The sequence below is a fragment of the Oratosquilla oratoria genome, chromosome 1 (genome assembly GCF_046742065.1).
Source record: "Oratosquilla oratoria isolate Oo_2021 chromosome 1, ASM4674206v1, whole genome shotgun sequence".
Classification (NCBI taxonomy): Eukaryota; Metazoa; Arthropoda; class Malacostraca; order Stomatopoda; family Squillidae; genus Oratosquilla; species Oratosquilla oratoria.
The window spans coordinates 49,738,003-49,753,127 of NC_134777.1; the positions used below are offsets into that span (position 1 = coordinate 49,738,003).

General features: G+C 38.5%; 1 protein-coding gene across 1 annotated transcript in view; it reads right to left on the minus strand.

Annotated features, from left to right (window-relative positions):
* Positions 1 to 241: 241 nt before the first annotated feature.
* LOC143035088 (uncharacterized) overlaps positions 242 to 15,125 on the minus strand; it is a 34,956-nt gene continuing 20,072 nt past the window's right edge. The window contains exons 2-5 of the mRNA XM_076202026.1: positions 10,733 to 10,832; positions 1,480 to 1,612; positions 1,029 to 1,253; positions 242 to 766 (exon numbers count right to left, since the gene is read on the minus strand). Coding sequence (XP_076058141.1) covers positions 563 to 766; positions 1,029 to 1,253; positions 1,480 to 1,612; positions 10,733 to 10,821 — 651 coding nt within the window. The 5' untranslated portion in view covers positions 10,822 to 10,832 and the 3' untranslated portion in view covers positions 242 to 562. The remainder of the gene's footprint in view (positions 767 to 1,028; positions 1,254 to 1,479; positions 1,613 to 10,732; positions 10,833 to 15,125) is intronic.

The following is a 15,125-nucleotide window of genomic DNA, read 5'->3' on the forward strand; positions in this document are numbered from 1 at the left end:
CATGCTTGGCTGCAGCCATTGATTCTTTCTAGATCTCTTTTGTAACAATTTGCTATCCCTTTTCATTGTCAATTGTGTGAATTAAGGTTTGTTTACACGTCGCTAACCAACTGGAGGAGACAGTTACTATTTACCAGATCTCTTTATGTTTAAAACCAGTGGAAAGGTGATACTGGAGGTTGACAGGCAGAGCTCTTGTATTTGGTCTTGAGAATAAATGGAGAAAAGGAAAAATAATGTGGACAATATGAGACCATTTATTTGATACTTCCATGAGGTAGTAAAGTAAAATGATTTTATCATCTCTTTCCTCCAGAATGATAAACTTGTACATAAAAAGGTTAACTGTCAATCTTCATTTAGTACGGGCATGATGATAACACACAAGTTCTATAACTTTTTATAAATGACATTGAAAATACAACACAAGTATGGTTTACATCCCACTTAAGATGAGTCTACTATGAAACAAAGCACAAAATTTCCCTGAAATCTGATCCCTAACAACTAGCAACATAGGAGTATGAGCCATACACAAAGTACTACCTCCAATTCACCAGGTCTAGACTGCTCTTAGGAAGTCAATTTCTAGTGTACCTGGTCCACTTTGCTTGAAGTCACTATATACTCCTCCAAAAGTTTGAATGCCAACAGATGTGATATCTGAGATTTCAAGAGGTGGTGCATCAGGAACTAATTCTCCCCTGTAGTATGCTTTGAAGTCACTAAAGGGTAGATTTACATTTATAAACTCATTGTCTGGCATCTGGAAACATTGAGAGAAAGGAACCTCATTAACCAATCTAATAATAATAATAATAATAATCACCTCAAGCTTATACAACTGGAAATGCACATCCCAACAGTGGTCATTAAGAGTCCTTGGGCCCTCCCACAGATTTATTGGGAGGGCACAAACTAATGATATTTCAACTAATGGTATTAACTATTGAGCATTAAAGTGAGTATTCATAGCATTAATGATAAAAACACAAACAGTGAAACAGACTATTAATTATAATATTTACCTCAAAAATATACTCATAGCTGTAACTTTCATCAGGTCCAAGCCCTTGGTCCCTGAGCACCACCTTATAGTGTGTAATTGCTCCTTGGCGCCTAGCTCGCATTTCCAATCCATGGTACCCTGTGAGATCCCATTTTTCAGCAGTTTTGTAGCCAGCAAACCCAGCTCCATTAGGTTGAGGATTCAGAAGGGCAAAGAATATGGCACGCTGAAAAGTTCTTGCTTTCTGTTCAAAGAGAATCATTAGAGAAACTTATGAAGCCACAAAAAATGTAACTCACATATTTTCAACTAAACAATGATCAGTTTTATACAGTTCAAATATAGCATCACTGATTAATCAAGCTACCTCCCTGTTAAGGTGGAAAAGAGCCCTTGGTATATAGATTGCTAAAACAATCAAATGGAAAATCAATAATCATAAAATTCATTAATGTGGTCATTATCTTCACCTGTAACTCAAAGACAGCCTTAGATTTCCCTGGTACTCTCACTGTGTCTGATGATTCCTCCCAGTTGTTCAAATTCACTAATGAGCGGAAGTCATATAGCATTCCATTACCAGGATTTGGAGTGGAATGTGCACTGGCAAAAGAAAAGAAAAAATATTATTAAAGACATATAGGATAGCAACAATATATTGAGATCAGGAACAGTAATCATAATCATGCAATAAATAAAATGAACACCTGAGAGAGAGAGAGAGAGAGAGAGAGAGAGGGGGAGAGGTGAGGGGAGAGAGGGGGAGATGTGAGGGGAGAGGTGAGGGGAGAGAGAGAGAGAGAGAGAGAGAGAGAGAGAGAGAGAGAGAGAGAGAGAGAGAGAGAGAGAGAGAGAGAGAGAGAGAGAGAGAGAGAGAGAGAGAGAGAGAGAGAGAGAGGTGGGAAGAGAAGAGGAGAGAGAGAGGTGGGAAGAGAAGAGGAGAGAGAGGTGGGAAGAGAAGAGGAGAGAAAGGAAAAAGAGAGAGAAAGAGAGAGAGGGAGAGAGACAGAGAGAAAGGGGGGAGAGACAGAGAGGAAAGAGAGAGAAAGTGAGAGGGGAGGGAGGGAGGGAGAGAGAGAGGGAGGGAGAGAGAGAGAGAGGGGGGGAGATAGTAAGAGAGGAGAGAGAGAGGAGAGGGAAGTGAGAAGGGAGAGGAAGACAGAGAGGGGGTGAATGAGACGGGAGCGCACAAAGGGAAAGGAGGAGAGAAAGTGTGAGAAAGAGATATAGCGAGAGAGGAGAGAGGAGAGAAAAAGAGGAGAGAGAGAAAGAGAGGAGAGAGAAAGATAGAAGAGAGGAGAGAGAGAGAGCAAGAATGAGGAAAGAGAAGAGAAAGAGAAAAGACCAAGAGGAAAGAAAGGAGAGGGATATATAGAGGAGAGAGAGCAAGGAAACAGAGTGGAGAGAGAGAGAGAGAGAGAGAGAGAGAGAGAGAGAGAGAGAGAGAGAGAGAGAGAGAGAGAGAGAGAGAGAGAGAGAGAGAGGGGAAAGGAGATAGAGAGAGAGGAAAGAGGAGAGAGAGGAAAAAGGAGAGAGAGGAAAGAGGAGAGGAGAAAGGACAGAGGAAAGAAAGGAGAGAGGAGAGAGATATATATATAAAGAGAGGACAGAGAAAGGGGAGAAAGGAGAGGAAAGAGAGAAAAGAGAAATAGAGAGAAGAAACTGAGTGAGAGGGAGAGAGAGAGAGAGAAATAGAGAGAAGAAACTGAGTGAGAGGAGAGAGGGAGGGGGAGAGAGAGAGAGAGAGAGAGAGAGAGAGAGAGAGAGAGAGAGAGAGAGAGAGAGAGAGAGAGAGAGAGAGAGAGAGAGAGGTGGGAGGAGAAGAGAGAGGGGGAGAAGAGAGAGGGGAGTGAGAGGACCGAAAAAAGAAAGACAGAGGGGAGAGGGAGAGATAGACAAGAGAGGAGAATTCTTTAGCCTAGTTACATTAGAGATAAAAAGATTGTTAGGAATCACATTGGTCCACTATTATCTCATGACGGTCATCTTGAATATTCAAATGAAGGAACGTGTAATATTTTAAACAATTATTTTAGCTCTGTATTCGTAAACGAAACACCTCAAAGTGAACTCCAAACTGAAACCTGGTAAATATAACAAAAGAAAAAATTAAAAGGTGTATAGAGAAACTCAAAGTTAGTAAAACACCAGGGCCTGATGGTTGGCACCCAAGAATCTTAAAGGAAATTATTTTCAAGAAATCCATCATATCCAGGGATGTCCAAAGAGAATGGAAGCTAGCTAACGTTACTCCCATATTCAAAAAAGGTGACAAAAAAAACCCCAAATAACTATAGGCCTATAAGTTTGACTTCAATCGTAGGAAAAATAATGGAAACTATCATCAGAGATGCTATCCAACATCATTTAGAAAGTAAGTGATGAATGATAGCCAGCATGGTTTCAGATGGAAACGTTCTTGCGTGACTAACTTACTCGAATTCTACAACACAGTTATCTCGAATTATGACAAAAGAAACAATATAGATTTAATATATCTAGAATTTGCACAAACTTTTGATACAGTCCCCCACGAAAGACTATTTACTAAATTAGCTTCGCACGGAATAAGTGGTAGCCTATTAACCACTTCAGTACGGGACTTAAATCTCGCGGGCAGCAGCTAATGCCAGCCGTATGACGTCACGTAATAATATTCTTATCATAAAATATAGTCGCCGCTTATATCGATCGTTCTCTCTTTCACCCGCGAATTTTGAAAACCACAGAGAATGGGATTCAGGGCACATTTGGGAGAATGTAAAAAACACAGGGGCGACTACAATAAATATAATCAAGACGCCGATATGGCAGCGTCGCGAATCCACTTGCTCCTCATGACGCCTACGTGTGCGGCACCGTATGGAAGGGGTTAAGTTGGACTAGTAATTGGTTGAATGATCGAAAACAGAGTTGCTTTAAATGGAAAAACTTCTAAATGGAAAAATGTTACAAGTGGAGTTCCTCAGGGTTCCATTCTTGGGCCACTTCTATTCATAGTATATATAAATGATATAGACCATGATAATACAAAACTGTGCGGAATGGCAAATGATCACTTAATTAGATATTCAAGAAGATTTAGATAAATTACAGCAATGGTCTGAAAAGTGGCTAATGAAATTTAACACAAGTAAATGCTACGTAATGCATATAGGTAAAAATAACAGTAAGTACGATTACAAGTTATTTGGAAATTCGTTAACAAAAGTGAATAGTGAAAAAGATCTTGGCATAATTATCAGTAACAATCTCAAATCATCCAAGCAGTGTATTTCAGCCTCTGAGAAAGAAAATTAGATTCTAGGACTGATTGTGCGATCTTTTGACTTCAAAAGTCCATCACTCATTAACAATCTATATAAATCGTTAGTTTGTCCACATTTGGAATATGCTGTTTCCGTATGGTCACCGAATCTCATTAAAGACAGGACATTGACAGACTGGAAAAAGTACAATGGCGAGCCACAAAACTGATTCCAAATATCAAAAATAAATCATACGAATATAGACTAAAACATATGAATCTGTTTTCCCTAAAAAAGCGTAGACTCAGAGGTGATTTGATACAGGTCTTTAAAATTTTAAAGGGAATTGACAACATCAAAAGTGACAAAGTTTTCACATTGAATGAGAATCAGACAAGAAACAATGGTCTCAAATTGTCCGGAAATAGATTCAATTTGGAAGTGGGTAGAAACAAATTCACCAACTGTGTAGTTAATGAATAGAATAAACTTCCTGCACAGGTAGTGCAATGTAGTTCAGTTCGAAGCTTTAAGAATCATTTAGATAAACACCTAAGCAAGATGCTGTAATGATTATAATTCATTTTATATTATTTGTTTTTGTTTTGTTATCATTTGTCTGTTTTGATTCTCATTTATTATTAGTTATATGTCAATTTATTATTATTTACTATTTACCTGTTTGTTTATTATCTAACTATACCTATGCATTTATTTATGTATTTTATTTGTTATTTACATTATTATAGTTTTTATTTATTAATTTTTTTTTCCCATCCGACCTAGATATGGACCAAAAAGTCTCCTGTCGGCATGCTCCGCCTTTTTAATCCTTTGTACTCCTTTGAGAGAGAAGAGGTAGGGAGAAAAGGAGGGTGAGAGGAGAGGAGAGAGAAGAGGAGAGAGGAGAGGGAGGGAGAAAAATGGGTGAGAGTAAGAGAGAGGAGAGAGAAAAAGAGAGAGGGAGGGGGGAAGGTGGGAGAGAGAGAAGGAAAGAGAGAGAGAGAGAGAGATAGAGGAGGGAGAGAGAGAGGAGAGAGAGACAGAGAGAGACAGAGTGTACACAAACAAATCATTGACAGTTTATATGCTCCCAGCTTACCCCATTCCTCCTCGTTCGTCTTCGCTCCTCATGCACCTCCGTTCGGCATCACGAAGAACCAAGCTGGCCATTACTCTCGCCAATTTGACAAATCCATCATGGTGGTTGCTACATGGATGTAAATTGATGTAGGCTGCCTCAATTACTTTTCTTCTCTGTTTCGTTAGACCTTTATGTAGCACCTCTGTTCTTTCCCAATCTGGTAGGTGGCCAAAGTTGTCAAGATGGACCACTAACGAATTTGAAGTTCTGTGAGCTCTGACGTCGCTTTTGTGTTCATAGGTACGTTTTTTTTATCCCTCCGCTGGTTTCTCCGAAATAATGAACAGGACAGCTTTTGCATGGTATTTTGTAAATCAAGCGGTTCTCTTCTGTTTCGACTTTACCACTGCTCTTATTCCTCACAATCCCTCCTATCCTGGTACCAGTGCCAAAACGCAATTTTTAACCCTGCCTGGGTGAACAGCTGTTCCAATTTACTCGCGCATCTTGAGTTGGGGACGGACAAAAACCCACCACTGTCAACCTCACTCTCTCCTCTTTTACTCCCTCTGCTTCTTTTAGTTATTCTTAGGGCCAGCTTGGTTCTTCGTGATGCCGAACGGAGGTGCATGAGGAGAGAAGACGAACGGGGAGGAACAGGGTAAGCTGGGAGTATATAAGCTGTCAATGATTTGTTTGTGTACACTCTGAGGAAGTCCTTTCAGGACAAAACATTAGAAATAAAACTCCAACGGTTCCTGGTGTTTACCTCACCACCCTTCCACTCATTCTGTCTTATGCACTTCAGATACAGTAGTACTTTGGTTCTTGAATGTTTCACAACTGGAACAGATTGGTTTTCAATAAAAAAATTTGAGAATTTTTTGCCCAGTAGTCAATCAAAATATCAGTTCTTGACCAACCTGAATGGGAAAAAAATGGAAAATGGAGTGAAATTCAGAGTTTTGTGGAAAAATAACACCCTAATAAAGCTGTATCCAGCTGATCAGTAAACCAGTTTAAGTACTCAATCAAATTGGCTCTGGAATAGTTTTCTAGAACAGATTGTGGTCAAGAAGCGAGGTTCTAATGTATATTGTACAGAGAGTAAAAGGAGGCACATCATGAAGTGTGAGTGGGTATACAACGATGCTGGTGTTGGCATTTTGATTATATTTATTTTGTAGTTGTAGCTGAGTGACCCCCGAATTCTGTGAACTGGACTTTTTTTTTTTTTTTTTCCAATTATCCCAACACTATGCTCAGTGATGGGTACTTGTAAATGATGGCTGCACAGCTCCCAGGCAACAGCTGTGGGATTGACCCTTAAGTCTATCAAGGAAGAATTCCAGTGTTTTTGCTTGCATGTAACTAATATGTGGCAGTGTAAGATGAGGTGTTTGGTGACTCACCATGTCTTGGATCATGTTTTGGACTCATAATAGACAACTATTACCCTGAAGAATGTGAGCTCAATAATAATATATGGCCTAATCTATGGGTAATGCTGACCTTTCACACAAACACACACATCTAACAGCGAAGATTGGAACTCCAGAAAGAAACACAATCTTCTTGGATTACAGCAACAAGGGAGTACATGTGTTGTATTAGTAGGGAAGGGAAAAGCTCATGGTGTAGTGGGCAGGTGAAGAAAAAGAAGAAGGGGAGACATTATTAGGGAAAATGGAAGGAAATGGGGAAGGGGACAAATGGGCCCCGGTCGTCAGAAGGGTTGTCAACAAAAGGTGTGCAGAACATACAGACAAGGTAGAACAGGGGAGCAGAGGTATCAAAAGCAGAAATATATATAATAGCAGCTCAATAGAAAGAGAAGATAACTACTTTTATGGATTTAATAAGGGAGATGACAACCTCCCCCTACTAGTAAGTCTAGAGGAGAAACTAAAAAAAAATGAACAAAGCATAGGAGGTTAGGTTTAACCAATTAACACTAGTTACACAAAGAGTTGATAAACTGGAAGAACAAAAGGAGAAACAAAACCTAACTAAAGAAATAGAAGAATTAAAAAGACAGTTAAGAGAAGTAGAGGATGAGAATGAGGAATTTAAGAGGAATAATAAAGAGAAAGAGTCCATACCAAAAGAGGTAAGTGGTTGAAAAAAAGTACAAGAGAACAATAAAATTGAATTTAGAGATATAGTGACACAACAGATGAAAGAACAAACTAAGGACACAATTATTAAAGTGATGAGGGAGAAGGAGAATATAGTAAGAGACATAATGGATAAAAAGAAATGTATAATTATATTAGGGATGGAAGAGAAGCATAATCCAAATAGGACTACAAGAGTAAAGGAGAAGGAAAAAGTAAATAAGATATTAGAAGTAGTTCAAGAAGATGAACAAAAAACAGGGAAAGAAATTGAAGAAATATATAGACTAGGGAAATACAATACAGATAAGACCAGACCAATTAAGGTTAAATTCAGGTCACAAACGACAGCAGAGAATATCTTAGCAAAAACAGGGAAACTAGCAAAAAGTGATCAATATAAACAGGTATGGATAAAAAGAGAGATGAATAAAGAGGAAAGAGAGGATGAGAAAGCAAAAAGACTAGAAGCTAAGGAAAAAAATTAGAAAAGAACAGAGTCAGTCAAAGAGAGATTCAATTGGAGAGTAGTGGATATGAAAGTGAGGAAATGGTCCATAACAGAGAAAAGCGGAAGGGAAACAGAAAATACGATGGAAGTAGCAGAAAATTAAAAGTGTCTTACACAAATATAGATGGCCTAATAACAGGCTTGAATGAACTGAATGATTACCTGAAGGAAAAAGAACCAAACATAATGGGAATTGTAGAGACAAAATTGAAAGGTCCACTACCACCCAACAGTGTAGGACATGGTGCATATAATTATTGGATTAGAAACAGAAAGGTAAAACAAGGGGGTGGAGTTATGTTCCTGACTGGAAAGAATAGAGTAGAGATGATTATGATGGAATTGGAGGACAGGGATGGGAAGAGCAGGAAGTTTGTGGTAAATTATGTGCCTCTTAAAATGGCTTCGTGGGAAGAGAGAGAACACAAAAATATGTTAGAAGACACAAGGATAACACAAAATAAGATAATGGAAGAAGGAGGAAGAATAGTTATAATGGGTGACTTTAATTGTAAAGAAATCTGCTGGGAAGAGATGACAGTGAAGGGTGGAGATGACCTATGGGGAAATGTACTACTTGATATGATTATAGAACATACAATGACACAATGGATACAAGAGAATACTAGGTATTGAAATGAGGAAGAACCATCAAGACTGGACCAAACAATCACATCAGAACCTGAAATAGTGGACAAGATTGAATATAAGACACCAATAAGTAAAAGTGACCACATATTGGCTGAACTAGAACTAAATGAGGAAAAATAGAAAAATACATGGGAAAAAAATGAACAATATAGAAAGGGAAGATTGATGTATGGATTTTTTTTTTTTTTTTTTTTTTTTTTTTTTTTTTTTTTTTTTTTAAATATAAAATAAGAGAATTATTTAAAAAAGCAGACTGGGAAAGGATACACAAGGAGGAAACAACAGAAGAGAAATGGAATATTTTGACAAAAATTTATAAAGGAGTGGAAAAGTATGTTCCAAGACAAAAACAAGAAAAAGGATATGTAAAGTGGTACAACAAAAGATGTAGGGAGTTAAAAGACAAAAGGGATAAAACTTGGATAAAATGGAAGAGAAAAGACCTGAAAAATTGAAAATATAGACTAGTTATAGAAATGAGGTGTGGGCTCTGAACTTGTTTTGATGAAGTGCTAGTTAATTATATTACATTGTCCTTTTTGTGAAGGTATTTTTCCTTGGGTTGCTCCAACAGTTTCAAGGGTAGTCAGGTTAATTTTTTAGTTTTTAATGTTTTTTTATTGTTCTTCATATTTTTGTTCTTGCATCTCTTTTAGCTTTATGCCTTTCCCATTTTTCTTTCTTATTTCTTTTTATGTGTTTGTTTAGTTGTTAGAAAGAATTCTGCCACTGTGTTTCCCATGTGAATCATAAAAGGTGACAAAGTGAGATGGAGTCAAGGGACTAGGTATCCTGCTCTCTATAAAATTATCCTATGAGGAGTCAAGGTATACAAGAGCCTGGGAGGAGCTTTCCAACCACAATCCGAAATTTGGGTCATTAAATATACATGGTTGTGATACAGATGAGAGTAAAATGGAAGATAGACAGTATGTTTGTGAGAGGGAAGATGGCTTTGTTAGCATTAAGTGAAATCAAGTAGAAAGGGAAGGGTGATTTTGAGTTTGGGAGTGTGGTGGGAATGTGGGAGCGAAGTAGTACCTCTACTGGTATGTGATGAGATATGAGAGCATGGTAGAGTGAAAGAAAGTATATGTATGGGTAATGTGGGTGAGGAAGAAACTAACATGCGAGATTTTTTTTAAATGCATACCCTCACCCCTACCCATCCCTTTTGTCCATTAAATCAAGGGAGAGGTAGGGATGCCAATTTGATATAAATGCTGTGATATTGGAAATGACCTAGAGATGAGGGTACAGTCTCCTGAGGGTGGTGTTTGAACAAAAATACAGTGGTAGTGATCCCTTTTCTGGTGGTACAAACCTATGAGACTTCCAAATTCTCTCCATTGCATGACCACCACTTCCAGGCTCCATCAATCCCTACATACGAAAGATAGTACATACTGTATAAAGTGTGCATTTCTACACATACATGAGAAATTATAGACATGTATCACCAAATGATAAAGGTAATGACTGTTACCTCAAATTTCACTGAAAGGAAACCCATAGCCTCACAGAAGTTAGCAATAGCCCTCAAGTCCTCCCTCTCCCTGGGAAGAAACTTTGGCATGCTGTCTATACTGTATTTATGTGGAAATGTGTGGGCATATCTATAAGTCACTGGTAAATAGGAGGAAAAATTGGGGAACATCTATTTGTTGCCATCTGTCATTAAAAAGTAATAAATATATATATATAAATATATATATATATTATATATATATATATATATATATATATATATATATACATATATATATTTACATATACATATACCAAAAACTTTTCCCCCTTACAAGGGAGATAGTAAAAAAACAAAGGCATAAAATCCACTCCCCAAAATAATATCAAATATAAAGAAATAGACAAATAAAATATATTAAATAAATAAATAAAATAAGGGGGGGGGGAGTAAAAATTGATGGAGAGATGTCTTAAGCCTGATTTGGTGTATCTCCATACAGAAGTGTGGGTATCAATAGACTTTGAAGATAGGAAATATGAAAATAGTTCTTACTGATGTCCATTTCACAGGACCACTAGGCATGCACTTATCATTGGTCCTTTATCTGGGTATAAATGGATGCAAATTAAAGAGTAACTTACCTTAACCCTGAGGTAAGACTAGCTGAATTGTAGCCTATAGCTGCACCAAGCAAGAGCCCAACAAAGTGTACAACTGACTGACGACTCATGATCCTTACAACTGTTGAATAAATGTAGAAAATGTAAGTCTTAAGCAGGAATATTAAAATATTTGTTATTATTCATAAGTTTTAGATACTATATATATACATTATATATATATATATAAATATATTATATATATATATATATATATATATATATATATATATATATATATATATATATATATATATATACCCGTCTGGGGTATTGGCTGCATGTTATTGTGGCAAAGTAGCATGCAGTTGATACTTTAGGGTCTATATGGGGCACCCCTACGGACCAGAGCCACACATAATTTTGTCTATGATAGAAGAAAACTCTGTTCATAGAGAAATTATGACACTTTTATACTACGACTGTCCCTCCGTTATGCTGTCCCCCAACCACTTGTTGCTGTCCTGTACCATTTCTCTGAGTATTCACTTTCTGTTTTCACTGACCCTGTGGTGGGGGAAGAGAATGCTACCACCAAGTCTTTCCACTTGAGTCGTAAAAGGCAACAAAAACGGGACGGGGATGGGATTAGGAGTCCTACTACCTGTAGCCCCGAAAGGGGACATTCCTAAAAAGAAAAGAAAAGGCATAAGAGGGTCTGGGAGTTTTCCAACCAGTACCCTAAGGTTTGGGTCTTTTAATGTGTGTGGATGTGGTACAGATGAGAGTACCGTAGTTTTCGGACCATAAGGCGCAGCAGTAATTTGCTATTCCCCGTCCTTACATAAGACGTGCCTGACCATAAGGCGCACCTGGTCTCATCACTGGATAATCATGCATATGTGAGTGCATTCAGAACTGAACATTTTCGTTGTTGAATGAGAAAAATCGGTTGGGATTTAGCAAAATTACAAAAATAAATTATATATTTTCTTATTTTGGTCAGTGAAATCAGACCACCTCCATGGAAGGTCTGCCCTACCAATACCCCTAAAAAACAACATAAACACGTTACGGGAATTGTGGGGAATAAAACCAACATTAGCAGTTTTATTCCCGGAATTCTCTATTCACTTAAAAACACAAGATTTATTACAAATGACGGTAAATTTTTAGTTTTGACCATGGGCGCAATATAGCAATAGAAAATTAATTATTAACTTTGCAAATTATAATGTATCAACGTAATATGCAATTTTGTGAGCGGAAATAAAAAACAAAAAAGGTGCTAAAATAGATTTCGTAAGTAATGAAGTCGTGTCGGGCGAATGGTACGCCATGTTTGTTATGATAGATGCCAACGTCGAAGAAATGAAAGGATCATAAATTCGTCTAACCTAACCTAACCTGTGTTTAATAAATCATTACCTACAAATTAAATGTCATCCGGCTCATCCTTGTTGTCATCGTCGTGAGAGACGTTGGCGGGCTTTTCAACCACTCTCTCAGCTTGCGGGGTATACAAAGTTCTTGCAGCTTGAAGGAATGCATGTATTTCCGCTCCATAACATTCCTTCAAGAAAATGTACCTGGCGATGTACTGTCGGAAGTACCGAGGCCGTTAATTGACAGACGACAAGATGGCGTCCCGATCCTATGCTACCGACTTCGTTCATTAGCATATTTGCTTATAGCAAAGTAATTTTTATTTTCATTTCCGCCCACAAAATTGCATATTACGTTGATACATTTTTATTGACAAAATAATTAATTTTCTATTGCTATATTGCGCCCATGATCGAAACTAAAAAAATACCCAAATGACTACAGTCGGCATGGACTCGAAACCTGTCGAAGTTTTCGCAATGTTCTTGTCAAGATACATGCATCTTGGTTATAACTTGGTTGTAACTTTTGCTAGGCCTATGCACTGTCGCCGACGGCGGGCTACCTATGAAACGTGTCAAAATAGTACGTCATTGTCCGAGGCATTTTTTTGCACTGAAGCCACACATAAGGCACACCTCATGATAAGGCTCACCACCCAATTTTGGCCGATTTTAAGGATCTTGCCCGCGCCTTATGGTCCGAAAAATACAGTAAAAGGGAAGAGATAGGCAGTATGTTTGTGAGAAGAATGATGGATGTGCTGGCTTTGAGCGAAACTAAAATGAAAGGAAAGGGCAACTGTGAGTTTGGGAGTGTAGCTGGGAGGTACTCAGGAGTGAAGAGGGGATGAGGGAGAGAAGGAGTGGCTATACTAGTAAGTGAAGAGATAAGTAAGTGGGTAGTGGAGTGGAAGGAGGTTTCATCAAGGTTGATGTGGATGAAGGTGAAGCTGGGAAGGGAGATGTGGGTTTTTGTAAGTGCGTATGGACCTGGTAGTGAGAAGAGCGTAGAGGAAAGGGAGGCTTTTTGCGTAGATATAAATGAGTGCATAGAGGGATTAGGGAGAAATGTCAATGTAGTTGTATTAATAGGAGACCTTAATGCTAGGGTAGGAAATGAACCAATAGATGGAGTGATTGGGAAGTATGGAGTTCCAGGTAAAAATCGTAGTGGAGAAATGATGGTGGAGATGTGTCTTGAAAGAGTTGATGATAGCAAATACAGTGTTTAAGAAGAAAGTCAAACATAAGTACACATGGGAGAGGGTGGTGGATGGAAGGGTGGTAGACAGAGCATTAATGGACTATATAGTGGTGACCAGGAGTATGGTAGGAAGAGTTAAGGATGTACATGTTCTAAGGGGAGAGAGTGGGGGAATATCAGATCATTTTCTGGAAGGTAAAATGAGAGTGGAGAATAGGTGGAGAAAGAGGAAAAGGGCAGAAGGTAGGGAGGTACTTAGAGTGAACTGCTTAAATGAGGAAAAAAAGGAGAGTGAGTTTAAGAAGAAAATGAAAGAGGAGAGGGAGGGAGTAAAGGATAGAGTAGAACTAGGAGTGGAGGAGGAATGGGAATGGTTCAAAGAGGGAGTCATAAGGTGTGCAAAGATGGTGTGTGGAACAAGGAGGGCAGGAGGAAAAAGAAGGAAGGTTAGTGAGTCATGGGATGAGGAAACAAAGAAATGTGTAGAAGAGAAGCAGGCATTCATAGATTGGCTGCAAATTAGGACGAGGGAATCGTATGAGAGGTACAAAGTAAAGAGAAGGGAAGCTAAGCATAAGATAAAGGAAGCAAAGAGGAGAGTAGATGTGAAATGGGGTAAGAGTATGACAGAAAATTTTGAAAGCAATAAAAAGATGTTTTGGAAGGAAATTAAAAGAGGAAAAGGAGGTGAATCAAGTAGAGAAGAAAAGGTAAGGTGCAGATGGAGAGATGATAATGGAAAAGAAAGCAGTGAGAGGAAGATGGGCAGAGTATTTTAGGGAGTTGCTAAATGTGAAGGAGGATAGGGAGGGAAAGATAGTTGCAGTGGGAAATGCTAAGAAAATAAGAGTGACGAGTGAGGAAAATGGAAATACGGAAGGATGAAGTGAAAGCAGCTGTTAAGATGATGAGAGCAGGTAAGGCACCTGGTCTGGATGAATGCCATGCAGAATGTCTGAAGAAAGGAGGTGCAGTGATGGTGGACTGGCTGGTGAGGTTGTTTAATGTTTGTTTGAGAGAGGGTAGAATGCCAGAGGACTGGAGGAGTGCCTGTATATTTCCGCTTTACAAGGGAAAGGGGGACAAGTGTGAGTGTAGTAGTTTCAGAGGGATCAGCTTGTTGAGTGTAGTAGGGAAGGCTTATGGGAGGGTCTTGATTGAGAGGATTACGAGAGGAACAGAGAGAGTAATTGGTGAGGAACAGTGTGGGTTTAGGACAGGTAGGGGTTGTGTAGATCAGATCTTTGTGGTAAGACAGATATGTGAGAAGGCTATAGGAAAAGGTAAGGATGTTTTTTGGGCTTTTATGGATCTGGAAAAGGCTTATGACAGGGTAGACAGGAAGGCACTGTAGGAAGTACTGCAGATATATGGGATAGGAGGAAATCTGTTAAGAGCAATCAAGAGTTTTTTATGAGAGTAGTAGAGCTTGTGTTAGGATTAGAAATGAAGAGAGTGAATGGTTTGAGGTAAAGGTGGGACTCCATCAGGGATGTGTTATGTCGCCCTGGCTGTTCAATCTTTACATGGATGGGGTGGTGCGAGAGGTGAATGCAAGGGTAGTCAGTCAGGGGTTGGAGATGATTAAAAAAAATGGAGAAAAGTGGGTGTATATATATATATATATATATATATATATACAGGTACTCCTCGTTTAACGACGACAATTGGGACCAGCGCGCCGTCGTTAACCGAATTGGTCGTTAAGCGAAAGTGTATACATATACATACATGTACTGTATGTACAATGTCCAGCAATACATGTATCTTTATTTTCGTGTATTTTCCCTCTTTTATACAGTACATTAAAGCTTTATTTACTGTTTATTTACGGTGGTTAGGT